The 19,801-nt window shown below is 33.1% G+C and overlaps 1 protein-coding gene across 1 annotated transcript; it reads right to left on the minus strand.

Moving 5' to 3' along the window:
* Nucleotides 1-10,729: 10,729 nt before the first annotated feature.
* Nucleotides 10,730-12,086, minus strand: LOC102603711 (protein TIFY 5A-like). The gene is made up of 3 exons (XM_006346779.2): nucleotides 11,933-12,086; nucleotides 11,741-11,840; nucleotides 10,730-11,014 (listed from the first exon to the last, which is right to left on the minus strand). Exons 1-3 carry the CDS (start codon nucleotides 12,025-12,027, stop codon nucleotides 10,835-10,837), a joined length of 375 nt encoding a protein of 124 aa, XP_006346841.1. The 5' UTR covers nucleotides 12,028-12,086; the 3' UTR covers nucleotides 10,730-10,834.
* Between the last annotated feature and the right edge of the window lie 7,715 nt (nucleotides 12,087-19,801).

Consider the following 19,801-nt stretch of genomic DNA (forward strand, 5'->3'; position numbering starts at 1 on the left):
AGTCTTTCATAGTAAAAGACTTATTCAACTCTTTCTTCAACTCTTTAATCCCGCAATCATTATGACCAACAACAAGCATGTCATCAACATAAAGCAAAACGATAATAAAGTCACCATCAGAGAATTTTTGCACAAAAACACAATGGTCTAAAGAAGTCTTCTTAAAGCCATGCTGACTCATAAAAGAACCAAACTTCCTGAAGAGCTTGTTTTAAACCATACAAGCTCTTCTTTAATTTGCAAACATAATTCTCTTTTCCCTTGACTTCAAAGCCTTCCGGCTGCTCCATATAAATTTCTTCATTCAAGTCACCATGGAGAAAAGCAGTTTTAACATCCATCCGTTCAACCTCCAAGTCCAGACTTGCAGCCAAGCCTAGAACCACACGGATGGATGACATCTTCACAACTGGAGAGAATATCTCATCAAAATCAATTCTCTTTTTCTGGTTAAAGCCCTTCACAACTAATCTAGCCTTGTACCATGGAACCGAGTTGCCATCTTCATGTTTCACCCTAAAAACCCACCTATTTTTCAAAGCTTTTTTATCTTTAGGTAACATAACTAAATCAAAGGTATGATTATCATGTAGAGACTTCATTTCATCCTTCATAGCATCAAACCATATTTATTTTTCTTCACTTTCCATGGCTTCATCAAGACTCTCTAGTTCTCCCCCGTCAGTCAAGAGTACATACTCATTGGGAGAATAACGAGATGACGGTATTTTCTCTCTAGTAGATCTTCTGAGAGAACTCTCTAGAGCATCAATAATAGTTGGTTGCTGACCAACTACATCGTCTTGCACTGGAGCATCAACGACATACTGGTCATTCTGAATATGATCACCATCTTCAATATCAACTTGAAGATTTTTACTTGGTGGAATAGTCAAAGGAACTGGATCAACATCAACTAGGCTCTCACTGCTCTGAGAATCAACTTTCTCATCTTTGTCAAGATCTTCAATTGTTTGGTCTTCAAGAACACAACATCACGGCTTCTAACAAGTTTTTTTATCAACTGGATCAAAGAAACGATAGTTGAATTCATCTTGACCATAACCAACAAAGATACATTATCTAGTTTTAACATCCAACTTTGACCTCTCATCTTTAGGAACATGCAAAAAGGCTTTACACCCAAAAACTTTAAGATGATCATATGAAACATTCTTACCAGACCAAACTCTATCAGGGACATCACTATCCTAAGCAAAAATAAAGGATAAATTGATAACATAGGCAACAGTATTAAGTGCTTCTGCCCAAAATGAATCTGGCAGCTTAGCATCTGAAAGCATACATCTAACCCTCTCAACAAGAGTTCTATTCATCCTCTTCGCAAAACCATTTAGCTGAGGAGTCTTTGGAGGAGTTTTTAGATGACGAATACCCTGCTCTCTACAATATCTATCAAAAAGACCATATACTCACCACCATTATCAGAATGGATGCATTTCAATTTCTTCCATGTCTGTCTCTCAACCAAGGCCTGAAAATTCTTGAACACATCAAGTACCTGATCCTTGGACTCAAAGAGAATACCCAGAGTTTGCGTGAATGATCATCAATAAAAGTCACAAAGTAAAGTGCACCACCATGAGACTTTACCTTAAAAGGACCACACAAATCAGAATGTACCAACTCCAGCAAATCAAGCTTTCTCGAAGGCGGATGACTCTGAAAAGAAACTTTTTTCTGTTTACCATCTAAGCAATGAACACACTTGTTCAACTTTGCTTGTTTCACTCCAGAAGCAAATTCTTCTTAGCCAAATTATTCAGCCCCTTCTCGCTCGTATGACTCAGTCTTCTATGCCATACAAATGATGAAGTATTATTCTCCACTACATTTACTGAGCCTTTGAGAATGGAGCCCTGAAAAACGTACAAGTGAGACAACTTGTCACCATGGGCTACCACCATTAAACCTCTGGTAATCTTCCACTGGCCAGCACCAAGGATATTAACATAACCCTAATTATCAAGGTATCCAACAAAAATCAAATTCAAGCAAACATCTGGAGCATGCTTGATATTATTGAGAACTAGTTTGGAACAATTATTACTTTCCAAACAAACCGTCCCAATACCAAGAACCGCAACTTCATGATTATTGCCCATTTTTCAACATCCCAAAGTTACCTGGAGTATAAGAAGAAAATAATTCCTTCCTGGGCGTGACATGAGAAGTAGCACCAGAATCCACAAACCAACTAGACTCATTGCAAACAAGATTGATGGCATTTTCATCACAAGAAACAAGAAGGTCATCGTTAGCAACAACAGCAACACAATTTCCATTATCGCCTTCTTTCTTTTGTTGTTTCATATCTCTCTTTGAAATAATATTTCTTGATATGCCCATTCTTGTGGCAATAATCACATGTAACATTCTTGAATCTGGACTTTGACTTTCCTCCACTTTTATCTCTATCATTCTGACCTCTAAACTTGCTTCTCCCCTTGTCTTCAGTAACCAAAACATCGGAGTGTGAAGTTGAAGAAGATAAACCTTGAGATCTTTTTCTCATCTCTTCATTCAACACACCACTCTTAGCATATTCCGTGGTCACAACACCACTGGGAGCAGAATTAGTCAAAGAAACTAGAAGAGTTTCAAAAGAGTCTGGCAGAGTATTAAAAAGCCATAGTCCTTGAATTTCTTTATCGAATTTTACACCCATTCCGGACAATTGGTCAAGAACACCCTGAAAATCATTAATATGATCAGAAATAACAGTGCTCTCTTTATACCTGATGTTCATCAATTGTTTCAAAAGAAACAATTTATTGTTGCCAGTCTTCGCAGCATATAGTGTCTCGAGCTTGTCCCACAAACTTCTGGCATGTGTCTCATTCACAATGTGATTTCTAACATTATCTTCAACCCATTGTCTAATATAGCCACAAACCTGTAGGTGTTCAAATTCCCAATCCTCATCATTCATAGATTCGGGTTTATTAGAAGCAAACACAGGTAGATGCATTTTCTTGACAAATAGAAGATCTTTCATCTTGCCTTTTCAAGTATGATAATTACTGCCATTCAAACAAACCATCTTTCTCATATTTGACTTCATCATTCAAATTGATAATCAACAACAACCCAATGCTCTGATACCACTTTGTTGGGAAAAGCAAGCACAAAATAAATGTGCACGACAGGGCAATAGCACAAGAAAACTCAAGTCAAAGCTTTCCATTTCTATTTGAACTAACAGAAGACAAAATAATGCAAGAATAAACTATTTGGGGTAGCAAACAAATCAACCAAAGCAAGCAAAGAAAATCAACACATGAGACGCCAAATTTAACGTGGAAAACCTCTTCGATGTGAAGAGTAAAAACCACAAGACCAAAGCTCCAATATAATCAACAAAAGTTAAAAAAGTGTTCTCCAAAATGGCCACCAACAAAGTGCCAAACAATGAGCAACCACAACTACAAGATAGCACCAAAAACTAGAGAAATAAAAGAAGCAAAAACACCAAACCCGCAGCTACTGTTCACGAGCAAATATCTGGAGCTACAGGACTCCAAATTACACTTTCTCAATTTCTAATCAAAGATCAAGTTGAAAGGAACAAGTTGTCCAAAAATCAGCTCAATCAGATAAGAAACGAAGCGGAAATCGCGATTTGAAATTTGCTGCTAGGGCTTGTGCGAAAATCTGCACTTTCTCACTTTTCTCTCTATGTGGCTGCTCTGAATCTCTTGTGAATCATCTCAAATAAGAGCTAAAAGAAAGTCTTACATATGCACTATAATATTGGGCTTATGGGTAAAGTGGGCTAGTCAAATTTGGCCTGAATTTATCCACAAAGAAAAGGAAGGAAGACCCAAAACCTTGGACTTTTATTTATCCACATAGGAAGGGAAAAAGGCCCAAAACCCAATAGTTTATTCCTCGGTTCATCTGATAAACACAAAGGCTTTAAGTGTCTGGATCCTAGTTCAAATAGAGTTCTTATCTCTCGGTATGTTCATTTTGTTGAAGAGTATTTCCCTTTTCAGACCTTCTTTCATACTGAGATACCGACCTCACCCAAATCCGTTCCATCGAAAACTGTTATAGATAACACCTCTAAGTCTTCTTACTTCCCAATCCTTATCACACGTTCTACAGGAGCTTCACCACATATTAATTCTGTTAATTTATTAACTCCTCTCGCCGAAAATACGCAGCATCTCATACCTAGTAGAAGTCCTCGGAGTTCTACATTCCAATCCCCTGATTCTCACCTTAAAAATTCTAATTCATTTTCTCCAAATTCTCCTTCACATCTTCTGCACTCCCCTTCGAATCAATCTCCAGTAAATACCCTAAACTCTTCTTTTGAACGTGTTGCTTTATCCCAGGCAGACCCACCACAACATCAATCTTCCTCAAGCAATATTATTGTGCCTACCTCCTCTCCAACCACCGTAAAACCACATTCTCATCCCATGATAACTCGTTCCCAAACTGGTTCACTTAAACCACGCCTTCTTCCTTCTTTGATAGCTTCGACTAGTTCCAGTTTATCTTAACCTACATCCTTTGCTCAAGCTTCTAAAGATCCTCGTTGGATGAAAGCCATGATCGTCGAATTTGATGCTCTTGTCCAAAATAAAATTTGGACATTGGTACCTCCTCCAACAAATGTAAATATTGTTGGCAATAAATGGGTGTATCGAACTAAATTTTGCGCCAATGGCTCTATTGAAAGATTTAAACCTCGGTTAGTGGCTCAAGGTTTTTCGCAGAAGCCCGAAGTGGATTATTTTGAGACCTTTTCTCCTGTTGTCAAGCCTAGCACAATTCGTTTGGTCTCATCTTTGGCCCTTCAACACAACTAGTTCATGCGTCAACTTGATGTGTCAAATGCATTCTTACATGATGAGTTATCTGAGACAGTTTATATGCGTCAACCAAAGGGCTTTGTATATTCAGATTATCCTCATTATGTATGCAAGTTTGAGCGTGCTCTATATGGTCTCAAGCAATCACTGCATGCCTAGTTCCATCGTCTTGCTCGTTCTCTTCTTGATCTTGGTTTTCAGCAATGTATCTCGGACCATAGCATGTTCATCTTTCGCTCGGGGGGTGATTGCATAATTCTTTTAATTTATGTGGATGATATAGCTGTTGTTGGCTCTTCAGAGTCATTGATATCTCAGTTCATCTCTTCTATGAGTACGAAATTCTCACTGAAGGACTTAGGCTCTCTTAATTACTTTCTTGGCATCGAACTGAAGCATAATTCATTGGGGTTTCTATTGGTACAACATAGTTATATTACTTCTATACTTCATTGCTTTAAACTAGAAAAGTGTAAATCTGTACTTACTCCCCTTCATAGCAAGCTTGACTGGAATTCCACTTCTTCTCTTTTGCTTTAATATCCTTCTACCTATCGTACAATGGTTGGAAGCCTACATTACTTGTATTTCACTCGGCCAGACATTCAATTTGTTGTCAACCTTGCTTCTCAATTTCTTCACCAGCCGCGACAATTACATCTTCAGGTATCTAAGTGGCACAACTGATTGGGGATTGCAGTTATACAAACAATCTCCTCTTGCACTTAGTATTTATTGTGACTCGGATTAGGCTGGTTGCTCTGCCACAAGACGATCCACAACTGGTTTCTGCATTTTTCTTGGCTCCAATCTCATCTCTTGGTCCGCTAAGAAAAAACCTACCGTTGCTCGCTCTAGTACTGAAACTGAGTATAGCGCTCTTGTTGTTGCTACTGCTGAGGCTACATGGCTTCAATACATTCTTCGTGATCTTGGTGTTTTTCTTACTTCCGCCGTCTCCGTGAAGTGTGACAACATTGGAGCCATCCACCTAGCACATAATCCAGTTTTTCACTCTCGTACCAAGCATGTTGCTTTGTATTATTATTTTGTTCGTGAAAAGATTAGTCACGGTGACTTAGTGGTATCTCATGTTCATACCACTGAACAACTTGCAGATTTGTTCACCAAAGTTTTGTTCGCTGGCCGTTTTCGTGAACTCACTACCAATCTTCACGTTCATTCTTCCCGTCCAGATTGAGGGAGGGTGTTGGAGTTAACTTATTATGTACTAGATGTAGTAGAACTCTATTTAGTATTTATTCTTTTACTAATTGTTAATGTTGTAAATTCCCCTTATAAATAAAAGAATACAGAATGAGCAAGGCTCATGGTTTTACCTTCACTTTATCTCTTTCATCTGTACTTTCATTCAAATTCAAAAAAAATAATATTTAAAACTCCTCATATTATACATTTATAGAAGCTTTTTCTCATATGGTATAAGAGTCTTTATCGGAAAATTCTGACATATATCTATATATATTATTTTATTTTCTTATTAACCATCGATTTCATTGAAAGGTTTTTCACCTCGTGGCGTTATTGGATTCACTTGCAAATTATATCTCTCCTCACTTATTCCTTTTTGTTAACTCTTGAGATATATCATAATTTTGTCAATTTCGTCTCTAATTCAAATGGTATTTCTTCTTTTCTTAAAATATTTCTAGTTAAAAATTGTTAAGGGAACAATTGATTCCGAAACATAAAGTAATAAGACTATAACTTCATGCCATGTCTTAAAAGATCCCAAATCACTATCCTGCGAGGGTGAGGTGACCCCAAAAATCCATCTTTAGTTCGAATTGCAAACTGCAACTTACTCGCATGTCGAAATCATTCATGATAAGTGTCAATCAATCATATGGTAAAAAATGTATTTTCTAACCTTATATCCACCATTCATCACACTATGAGCAGTTATTACTTTAACTGTAAGGAAGGGGATCCTGAAGACATGACTAGTGATTGGAGTGATGTTATAACCAGGCATAAAAGTGGAAAAAGGAAGAAGAGAGGCGAGTTAGCTTAGGAGTTAAAAGGTTAAACACATACAACAATACCTTTAACTTGCCTTAATATTTTATTTAGTTATTTATAACATAGAATATAATTGATATTTTATCCTTTATATAGATAAAATGAATTATACAAATTAAAATTAAAAGAATCATTATCTTTAGCATAGAGAGAACTAAATTTTAAAAAGAAAAAAAGAGGTAGATAAAAAAAATGAATTAGTAAAGTAGATGAAAGAAAAAACGGAAAAGGGCCAAAAATACTCTTAAGCAATAGGAAAAGGTTTTAAAAATACCCTTCATCCATCTATTTGGTCTAAAAATACCCTTTCATTCACCTTTTAGGCTTACTTATACCCAACTAACAATTCTCTCTTTATTCTTTATTTTTTAAAAATATTTATTATGTGTCATTCTCCTATTGAATAATATAAAGAGTCTACCTCAATTAGATTATTTCTCATTATTTATCCAAACAAAAGCAATATACCTCTTCAAGACCCCACATTTTTTTTATATAAAAAATATTGTAGTTTTTTATTATTTATTTATTTTTGGATCCAACTCCTCTCCATTTCCTCAAATTTTTACTTGATTGAAGACTCATGACATGAGAAAAAATTAACGGCTAATATTTAATTAATTAAATCAAGATTCTAAATATGATATAGATGATTAATATTTTATAAACAAATTTATTATGTCATAATCATAAAAATATATTATCTTATCCATAAAGACATTACACACATTTTTCTCTATTTTCCTACTTAAATTTTCCCTATGGCTACGACCATTCATCTGTTTTTTTTTTTTTTTTAATGAGTTAATTTTTAAGTAAAATTGTTTGTGGAACTTCTTCTTTGAAAAGTATTTATCACAGATTAGCAAAAAAATTAAGTTAACAATTTTTTTTTAAAAAAAAGAGGAAGATAGATATTATGCCACTATTAATATTATTATAATATATTAATTATTTAAAACAAACTTTTAAATTTTTTTTTTAGAGAAAATACAAAAAATACTAGATTTAAAATAAAATAAAATTGGGGTCTTGAAGAGGTATATATTTTTTAATTTGAATCGGTTTTGGGAAAAAAATTAATAGAGATGAGATTTTTATTTTATCTAATAAGAAAATGACAAATAATATTTTTTTTTAAACATAAAACAAAATAAACTTTGGTTGTTAGTTATAAAGGTATAAGTTAATCAAAAAGATGAATGAAAGGGTATAAGTGAGCGAAAAAGGTGAGTGGAGGGGTATTAGGTATAGGTGAGCCAAAAAGGTAAATGAAAGGATATTTTTAGACATAAAATATGGATGGAGGGTATTTTTAGAACTTTTCCTATAATTCAAGGGTAGTTTTGGCCCTTTTTCGAAGAAAAAATGAGGTTGAAGACAAGAAAAATAAAATATATAGGGACAAAATTTGTTAACGATAAAAATATCGAATATTAATACTAAAAAGAATTTTTCATGTGCTTTAAAAGGTCATTTTTAAAATTTATTTGTCCAATCAATATTTATGTTTAAATAATATATTAAAAATGAAGTTCGAAATTCAAATAAAATTTAAAGAACAAGTTAAAAGTATTCCACAGAGAAAAAACATGCAAAAACTGAGATAGAAAAATAGAAAGAAGTGGAGACAAGATATTTAACAAAGATGAGACAAAGTCACATGGGAGAGAGAAAGGGAATATAATATTTTTTCTGAATCAATAGATATTTTATCTAATTTTTCCTATTAAATTCACTTTGAGCTGGCTAGATGCTAAACAAATTTCATGATTTAAATTCAGACCTAAAAGAAAAAAGATTGGGACCAACATGAAAGCTTAACAAAATTTAAAGAAGCTGATTTTGCATGTCACATTAATGTCAAAAGGAGAGCCCAAGGAGCTACCACAAAAAAGCCCAAGGAAGTCCAAAAGTGTAGATTTTGCATGCCTAACAAGGATTTTTTTCACATGTGCAATGGGCCCAAAGAAAAGGAAAAACTCACCAAAATTTGATAATTGTAATATTACAAACTAACGTCTATCTAAGTAATTAATCTCATAAACGGGTGAGATTTGTGTAAGTTACTTTTTAAAAAAAAGGGGTGGGGGGTGGGAGGGGCTATTTCTCATGCCCTACTTATGGGGTTTTTCCCCTTTATTTGTGGTTTTGGGGAAAAAAATTTACTTGCTCTTCTATTTAGAGTTTCATAATTAGGTTTTTATTATTTTCATAAAAGTATGATTTGAAACCTATGATATGTGAGATAGGGTTTCCTATGATTTGAAACCTATGATATGTGAGATATGGTTTCCTTATATATATAGTCTATAGAGGTGTATTTAATTATTATTATCAATTTCAATAAAGTAAGTTATTGTTAATTTTATCTGAGATATTTTAATTTTCAATTATTTTTCATCTTCTATGAATTTATCTTATAACCTTACGAGAAATTGACTTGATATCTATGATTTCAGTTAATTAAAGTACATTAGAAAAAGTAATTAGTGTGATACTAATTATTTTTTATCTAAGTTCTTGGATTATCCTATTATTCTCTCCATCTCATATTAGTTGATGATTTTCTTTTTTTTCACGCATATTAAGAAATCATAAATAAACGGATAGTTTTACCAATTCACCCCTTGAGAACTTCATTGGAACTTTACAAACAAGTGTGAACACTTTAAGAAGAATTAATTGCAAGAGTAATTTGAGGAAAAAATCAATAATTAATATTTTTTTGATTTAGAGAGTGTTTGAATTGACTTAAAAGTTGGTCAAACTTACTTTTATGTCCGTTTTTTACTTCTGGAAGTGTATGACAAATACTAAAAATAACTTAAAATCAGTTAAAAATTACTTAAAATAAGATAGGAAGTGTTTGACAAGGTAAAAAATAACTTAAAATAAGTCAAAAACCAAAAGTAGGTTTCCCCCTACTTTATATTTTTTGACTTAAAAGTCATTTCAATTTGAGTTTTTATTTTTGACTTAAAAACTATTTTTTTAAACCAATCCAAACGGGCAATCAAATAATATGAGACAACTATTTTTAGTATAGTGACCAAGTAATATGGAATAGATGAAGTAATATCATAATTAATTTTAATTCACAAATTAGTAAATACTAAGATCAATTAGAATGCACTTAATTTTACAATTTAGAGATTTTATTATAGAAATTCACATATTTTAAGATTTCGTTTTTAATCTTTATATTTTTGCTTACCTATTATTTTCTTGTTTCCTTTCGAGTAAACCTAATTCTTGTCGTAGTGACTTTGGACGTATGCATTGTACTAATTCATTAGGAAGTTTCTCACCGAAAGACATAATCCTTTTAACCTTTTCCATTCTTCTTTGTCACAAAATCGTACTCGAGCTTCTTCACCAATGAGTCTCCAATAAATCCAACATGACATTATTAAATTTTTAATATTTTAATTAAAAATAATTTGAATATAAATCAAATTTGAATATAGCTGATTTTTCAAGAAATCTATTTGAAACATATGATATCGATGATCCGAAGATTACTTAATTTTATTTTTAAAAGATTGAAAATTTAATATAATACCAAAAAGATAAATGATAAGGTTATTTTTTTGTCTTTTTAATAATAAATTCATAAGCCTTCTATTAAAGTTTTGATTTAGGCCATTATATTTGTTGAGTTGCCCCTATATAATTATTCGCGTTTTTTTTTTATCTTGAATAAGATTATTTGTATTTTTTACCATTTCGTATAGAGACAATATAATATCTATGATTGATTTCACATCTAAATGCTTCCTTGATTTTCATTTTTTGTCAAAGTGTGTAATGTTCTTCTAAGCTAAACAGGGAGAAAATTAAATAAGAAAATTTTGTATAGAAAAAGCTATAAAATAAGTGATATGCTAATTTCTAGATCCAAAAATACAAAACATATGTACAAATAATGGAACTAAATTAAGCTAGTGATGATATGGCGAAGTTGTTTCAATTCTATTTTTTCTTTTTTGTAGAAATCTTTGTAGAGATTTCTTCACAGTTTGAGGTTGTAATAATGGTGATGACGGTTCAGACATTGGTGACGAAGTCTTGTTTGTTTTCTCCTCCGTTTCTCTACTTGCAAGATATATTATAGCTTTAGCCTGTATTTAGAAAAATAAATAAATTAGAATGATTAACAAAAGTCATTTATTATTATGAGAAATAATAGCGTTAATTCGTTGAACGGCAATGTGTGGTTGGTGAAATAATTTGAACCCCCAATTTTTATTATCTAAAATAAATTATTTAAGATAATGAAAATGGTTCTTTTTAATGGCCACAATTTTTTTGATCTAAATAAAATTTTTATCATTTTATATTAAAAGAAGAATAAAAACGTGCATCTTGTTTGACCAAATTAATTCTCTACGAAAGTTTGATATTTGTCTTGAAATTTCAACAAATTTTACACTCAAAAGAAAGATGCCTCTATTGTCTCTCTCTTTCAATTTATTTGGTTATTTTAATTTGATGCAGATTCAAATTAAAAAAATATACATAAATTTTATAATTCTAAATTAAAAATATATCAAAAATATTCTTTAATCTTGTAGTTTACATCATGTCTATATAAAATTAAATTTAAAAAAAAAACTACAAAAAAAAAGTAAAAAGAGTAAAAAAAAAAAAAGAGTAACAACATAATCATTTTATTTACTATATGGTAAGGTTTGTTCATGAACGTACAAAGATCCTTCCGTTCTAAGAAATAAAAAAAATAAAAAATCATGCATAGTCATGATAGAGTGACCTATGGGTTCACAGAAGGTCCCTACACCCCGAAAATAACAATAAGCTACAGAAAATAAAAAGAGAAAAAATCATACCTGAAGGTCAGTAACATGAGAAACCACAAATTTTCCATTGTAAAATATTGTTAACGGCTGAGATTTGTTCTCTAATTCTGTGCTTTCTTTATCCTCCTCCCTATATATAGTAAAGAAAAACAAATATATAAACATTACAAGGACTATAATCACTATGAATTAGAAAATGAGAAAAAAAAATTAGAGACTTACATTGAAAAATAGGAGGTATTATTGCAATTGTTAGGAGAAAAAGTTGAAAGAGAAGGTGGCATAAGCCTAAGCTCCAAATTACAATTTCTTCTCATTTTCTTCAATTTACAAGTTATGGATGATGAAATTGTGATATGAAAGAAGAAAGGGGATTTTGAATGATGAATATATACAAGTAGTGGGGTACAAGGTGGGTGGCGTGGGTGTAATCAGAAAAAAGGTAAAAGCCACGTTTTTAACACATCAATAATATAGTTGGTTCATAAATAGCCGTCACTTTCCGAAAGTACGTAGTGGTAAATGGACATGTCTACAAAGATGGCAAACGGCTAAGTATGAGCTAAAGCAGCACGTGATAAATGACATTTCGTCTCATTTCTTCTATATACGTCTCTTGTCTCCTTTTTTTTTTTTTTGTCCATTTCTTGCGGATAAAACAAACTTAATAGTAAGGCTTCCTTTGATGTGAGATATTACATTAATAGGTTGTTTTATTGGCAAGTTTCGAATAACTTATTTTAGGATTAGTAATTAGTATCGGAATAAGTTATCTCTTTTCTTAAATTCCTTTTATACATCTCTCTCTCTCTCTCTCTCTCACACACACACACACACATATATATATATATATATATATATATATATATTTGCGTCTATACTATTCATGTTCCCCTTTTCTTTATATTTTCCGCTTTGGTAGGCGCAGATTCTTTCATCTTTTTTGTCTTTGTACTTATTTTTTCTTGTTTTAAATACTGATCCACACCCTTCTAGACTTCCGTCCGTTTCGACTATTGGGTAGTCAGTTTCTAATGGGAGTGATAAGTCTGGTATGGTTCTAACCATATGTTTGAGTTTTTGCACTAACTTTATATCTTCCGTGTTGAATATCTTTTGTCCATTAGTTCCTGCTTTTGAATATAGGGGTCTTGCTATTTTTCCTAGGTCTTTTATAAAATTTCTTGCATAATTTAAAATCCCTAGAAATTTTTGTAAATCTTTAGTTTTGTCTAATTTGTCTGGCATGTCTGGGACTTTCTTTGCTATGTGAGGTTGTAATTTAATTTTTCTGTCTCCAATTTCTACTCCTAGAAAATTTATGAGGTTTTTATACAAATCCATTTTTTTCCTACTAATTATGATACCGTTGTCTACAAATAGCTTAAAGACTGTTTGTAAGTGACCTAGATATTCTTTAGTATTGTTACTAAATACTAAAATATCGTCTACGTATACAAGAATAAAGTTTTTATAATCTCTAAAAATATTATCCATTTTCCTTTGAAAAATTGGAGCAGCCGTTTTTAGTCCGAAAGACATTTACTAGCCATTCGAAATGTCCTTCTGGACATGTAAAAGCAGTCCATTCTATACTATCTTCATGCATTTTTACTTGCCAGTATCCGGACTTACAATCGAACTTACTAAAAATCTTTATTCCTTGTATTCTATTTATTAGCTCTATTTTATCTGATAGCTTATATCCGTCCATTCAGGTGTTATCATTGAGTCTTTTGTAATTTATAACCATTCTTGCTTTTTTCCTTACTATTTCACTATGATTTCTTACCATGAACACTGCTGATCTATGCTTTGATGTTGATCTTCTGATTACTCCCAATAAAAAAGTCGTTCAAATTAAATAAGGGTGGTGAGGTTGAAAATGATGAATGATGCGTTTGTGAATTATGCTGTAAAATCCTACTCAGTACTCCCTCCTCCGGTTCCCTTATCTAGTTTAGTAATTTGTTGTTACTAAATTTATGTAATTTCTCCCAAAATTACTTTACTTTTTTTTTTTACTTTGTTCATCTCTTTTCCTTAGCCTATGTTCTTAGCAACTTCTTCTTTAACCAAACCCCGGGATACACAGTCCTTCGGTTCTCTGGCCATGACTGACTTTCAACCTCCCTAGGTATTTACAGGTTAATCCATCGTCATTACTAAGAGGGTAGGGAACTAACCATTACTAAGAGTAAGTAATGACCCATTATATGGGTATAAACAGTTCATGTATGAACATTATATTATATAACAACAGTACTATAGTACATAATATCAATATACATAAACTGGGAGAAACTACTAAGATCTAGAAGACACATAACTACTTACATTGATAGTGGTCGGAGAGAGGTTTCCCTTTCGGGAGTCCCCGAGTGACTTTGTACCTACTTCAAAAACTAAGCACTCACTTTTTTTTTTCTTTTTGAAGGGAAGGGAAATATGTAAAGCTAACTCTTAAAACTAATTCTTCTTCTTTGCTATGCTCCGCTTTCTCTTGCTCTCTACCTTCTTCTCGCAAATGATTTAGTATTTATAGGCGAGGATGGCTTTCTCCGGATTTAAAATTCGGATTTCAAAATGTCGAATAGTCTTTCTTTTACCTGCCAGGTGCTCTTTGGGTCCCATCGTCACATGACTTTGAAAAACCGTTTCAAAATTTTTTGTCCTCTTTCTTTGTCAGCTTTAGACTAGTGGTGTATTACGTCATGGATTACCTATATTTCTTTGTATTTTCTCTTGATTCATCATTGCTTACGTATTTTCTATGTGTCTAAGTTGTGTAACGCTATGAAGTCGAAACTCATCCCTGAGTCGTCGTCTTCGTTTGGGTCTTGGGAAAATTCTTCTAGGGATGGATTGTATTCACTTCCGTAATCGTTACTTCCTGAATATTTCGTGTCTGGAGTTTCTGGTTCAGATTTTGGATTTTCACTTATGACTTCTTTGGTCTTTTCACTAAGTAACTTCTTGAGTGAATTTTGTATCATTTGTTCAATTCTTTTGTCTTTCTTTTTTTTAACAAGAATCCTTTAGTCCTTTTTCCCTATTATGTAGTTCTTGTTATATTAAAAGTAGCTGGTAATATTCTTACACTTTTTGGCAAAGTGTCAGCCATCAACGGATTTGATAAGTCTTTACCCGCTACCGTTTGAACGGGACTAGCTGTACCTTTAGCTGCTGCAGTAGCTTCTTCTACAATATTTGGGCAATGTACACCCTTCTTATCCATTTTAGACCGAGATGGAGAACTCATTTGTTCTTTTGGATGATCTTTTGTTTGTAATGGTTGGGTCTGATTGATTTCGAAATGTAAAATTTTGATTCTTTCTTGTAAAAGGTAGATGTGTTGCGTCATTTTTTCTTTTTCCAGCCTCTCGATGGTCTAGTTTTGTCTTTTGAAGCCGTCTATCATTGTAGAGCAGTGGTCGTAAAATATTATTTTGTCTGTGTCTTTTTGGATATTATATTGTGGGAAAAAGGATTTGTGATTTGTCTTAATGCTGGACTTAGAAAATAATTTGGTCCAAGAGTTCCCCTTGCGTAATCCATGGCTTCATTTAGGTCATTGAATCCTTTGAAGAGGGGAGTGGGAAAGTCTTTTATTGAGTCTATTACTTCTGCCCATGTCTGAAAAATTCCGGCTAGTCTTCCTTGGACTACCACATAAAACTTGAATTTTTTGTCTTCATTTTTTTCTGTAAAATAATGGCTTAGCGAATTCATTATCGAAATGAAGTAACTATTGTCTCGTGGCGACTTTGTTATATGCTATCCATAAATTGTCTATCAAACATCTCTGTGGTCTATCTATCTTTGATTCTAGCTTTATTCTGAAACTTAAGATCGTTTGGGGGTAAAATATTAAATTTTGTCTTCCGAAATGCAGTCTCTCAATGCTTGGAGTGTTCTATCATGCTTCATTTAATTTTGTCTGGGGTTTGAACAAGGTATTCTTTAGTAAAGTCTGGAGATATAAGTCTTTGTCTATTCTGTCTGTAGTGTTGCTTGAGCTGGAGGTCCTGGCTTTGTCTTTCCTTGTACTCATGCTAAAAATAAACAATTAGTCTTCATGAGTCTGCTTACGAATTATCTTTCCCTTTTATATGTTCCAGGGATATATTATTATAATCATAACAACAGTACTATAGTACATAATATCAATATACATAGACTGTGAGAAACTACTAAGATCTAGAAAATGCATAACTACTTACATTGATAGTGGTCGAAGAGAGGTTTCCCTTTAGGGAGTCCCCGAGTGACTTTGCAGCTACTTCAAAAACTAAATACTCACTCTTTTTACAAACTCACTTCACTTTTTTTTTATGAAGGGAAGGGAAATATGTAAAGCTAACTCTTAAAACTAATTCTTCTTCTTTGCTATGCTCCGCTTGCTCTTTCTCTCTACCTTCTTCTTGTAAATGGTTTAGTATTTATAGGCGAGGATGGCTTTCTCCGTATTTGAAATTCGGATTTCAAAATGTTGAATAGTCTTTCTTTTACTTGCCGGGTGCTCTTTAGGCCCCATTATCACATGGCTTTGGAAAAACGTTTTAAATTTTTTTGTCCTCTTTCTTTGTCAACTTTAGACTAGTGGTGTATTATGTCATGGCTTACCTATCTTTCTTTGTTTGTTCTCTTGTTTCGTCATTGCTTACGTATTTTCTACTTGTCTAAGTTGTGTAATGCTATGGCGTTAAAACTCATCCCCGAGTCGTCGTCTTCGTTTGGGTCTTGGGTAAATTGTTCTTGGGATGGATTGTATTCACTTCTGTAATCGTTACTTCCTGAATATTCCGTGTCTGGAATTTCTTGTTCGGGTTTTGGATTTTCACTTATGACTTCTTTGGTATTTTCACTAAGTTACTTATGGAGGGAATTTTGTATCATTTGTTCAATTCTTTTGTCTCTCTTTCTTTTTAACAAAAATCCTTTAGTCCTTTTTCCCTGTTCTATAGTTCTTGTTATATTGAAGCTTGTTGGTAATATTCTTACACTTTTTGGCAAAGTGTCAGCCATCAACGAATTTGATAAGTCTTTACCCGCTACTGTTTGAACGGGACTAGTTGTACCTTTAGCTGGTACAGTAGCTTCTTCTACATTCATTGGGGAATGTACACCTTTCTTATTCATTTTAGACCAAGATGGAGAACTCCTTTGTTCTTTTGGATGATCTTCTGTTTGTAATGGTTGGTTCTGATTGATTTCGAAATGTAAAATTTTGATTATTTCTTGTAAAAGGTAGATGTGTTGCGTCATTTTTTCTTTTTCTTTTCCGTGCCTCTCGATGGTCTGGTTTTAGCTTTTGAAGCCGTCAGTCATTGTAGAGCAGTGGTCGCAAAATATTATTTTGTCTGTGTCTTTCTGGATATTATATTGTGGGAAAGGATTTGTGATTTGACTTAACGCTGGACTTAGAAAATAATTTGGTCAAAGAGTTCCCCTTGCGTAATCCAAAGCTTCGTTTAGGTCATTGAATCCTTTGAAGAGGGGAGTGGCAAAATCTTTTATTGAGTCTATTACTTTTGTCCCTGTCTGAAAAATTCCGGCCAGTCTTCCTTAGACTACCACATAAAACTTGAATTTTTTGTCATTATTTTTTTTTGTAAAATAATGGCTTAGCGAATTCATTACCGAAATGGAGTAACTATTGTCTCGTGGCACTTTGTTATATGCTATCCATAAATTGTCTATCAAACATCTATGTAGTCTATCTATCTTTGATTCTGGCTTTATTCTGAAGCTTAAGTTGGATTGGGGTAAAATATAATTTTGTTTTATGAAATACAGTCTCTCAATGCTTGGGGTGTTCAATCTTGCTTCATTTAATTTCGTCTGGGATTTGAACAAGGTATTTTTTAGTAAAGTCTGGAGCTATAAGTCTTTGTCTATTCCGTCTGTAGTGCTGCTTGAGCTGGAGGCCCAGGCTTTGTCTTCTCCTCTATTCATGCTGGAAAAAAACAATTAGTCTTCATTAGTCTGCTTACGAATTATCTTTCCCTTTTATATGTTCCAGGGATATATTATTATATATTGACGTGGCATCTAAAAAATTTAACCATCTTCTTTTACTACTACTTTTTCCATCTATGATTTGATGATATTTTACAATAGCTTCGCAATCAGTTCTTACCAAAATTTTCTTTTTATTGATAATATATAGTTTAAAACTATTTAGGTCGTAGATTACCGCTAATATTTCTGCGTCTATGCTATTTATGTTCCCCTTTTCTATATATTTTCCACTTTGGTAGGCGTAGATTCTTTCATCTTTTTTGTCTCCGTACTTATTTTTTCTTGTTTTAAGTACTGCTCCCCACCCTTCTAGACTTTCGTACGTTTTGACTATTGGGTAGTCAGTTTCTAATGGGAGTGATAAGTCTGGTATGGTTCTAACCATATGTTTGAGTTTTTGCACTAACTTTATATCTTCCGTGTTGAATGTCTTTTGTCCATTAGTTCCTGTTTTTGAATATAGGGGTCCTACTATTTTTCCTAGGTTTTTTATAAAATTCCTTGCATAATTTAAAATCCCTAGAATTTTTTGTAAATCTTTAGTTTTGTCTAATTTGTCTGGCATGTCTAGGACTTTCTTTGCTATGTGAGGTTGTAATTTAATTTTTCCGTCTCCAATTTCTACTCCTAGAAAATTTATGAGGTTTTTACATAACTCCATTATTACTTAAAAGACTGTTTGTAAGTGACCTAGATGTTCTTTTGTCACGACCCAAAACGGGTCGTGAGTGGCACCCACACTTAATCTCCTAAGTGAGCGAACCAAGGAACTTAAACCACAACATATATTAATAATTCAACTCCGAATAACAATAAAATGCGGAAGCTCAAAACTTGTTAAAGTAACCAATCAAATCAACCTCTAAAGTCTATTACACCTTATCCCCAAAATCTGAAAGTCATCACATCAAGAACATCTAATCTTCAAATACTAAGTCTTAAGATTATTAAAGACACCAAAATAAATGAATAAAATAGTTTATGTCCGAAAACTAAGGACATCATGCCATGACCAAGATAATCCAACACGAGCTGGAATGAATAGCTCACCTTGGAACCTGATGTGCTGGAGACTGGCTAGAGCTGAGGGTGAGTCGAAGTCACTGATACACTTGCTGCACTCCACAAAAAGAAAACAAAGAAAAACACAAGTATGGCTCAGTACATGCAACATGTACTGAGTAGATATCATCGACCAACCCAAAATAGAAACTAAAATGTAATGAATAATAGTATAAAATCAACTATGACACTTAGCAGGTGGCAAGAAACAAACACATGAACCAGTGTCAACAACACTAAAGTAAGTACGTAATCAGTCAACAATATCAAGATCACACATGAGGACTCACATGCCTCCAAACCAAACTAATTTGGGAATTGAGTTCTTTGAGATTGAGTACATTAAGTTAATTCAATATCTTTTTCCTTTAATGTTACCGTGTCGGAACATGACAATCCGATCCAATAATACCGTGTCGGAACGGGATACTCCGATCCATTTATACCGTGTCGGAACGTGACACTCCGATCCAATAATATCATTAATTTATCATTTATTATCACCACTTTTCAATTAATTAACAATATTTCATCAAGCCTTCTTTATTCAAGGCATCACTTCGATAGAGAGGGTTCAAGATTATAAATTCCACAGTCTCAGGATTTCAGACCAATCAAAAACCACACAACCAAGCTACATAATCACACAATCAAGTACATAGAGAACTTCACAATATCATTCAATGCATATCAATCACTATTAAGAGTCTATCTATCAAATAGAATAAACCATAACCTACCTCAACCGAAGAACCGAAGTCAAGAGAGCTAATCTTCCAATTCTTTCCCTTTCCGCAATGCCTCCGAATGTTTCTCGATCTATCAATTGTACATTATTCGTAAGTAAACAATTCTATCGATCCTCATATCACTATATGCCTAGTCTAGAGTTAAGTCTCAATTCTTTCAAATATCATAAATCTAATGATATCAATATAATATAGTTTACTTACTTAAACCCATATATCATCATTTAAATTATGTCGTAATAACGAACATTAAAGC

Source organism: Solanum tuberosum, unplaced genomic scaffold (genome assembly GCF_000226075.1).
Source record: "Solanum tuberosum cultivar DM 1-3 516 R44 unplaced genomic scaffold, SolTub_3.0 scf00089, whole genome shotgun sequence".
Taxonomy (NCBI): Eukaryota; Viridiplantae; Streptophyta; class Magnoliopsida; order Solanales; family Solanaceae; genus Solanum; species Solanum tuberosum.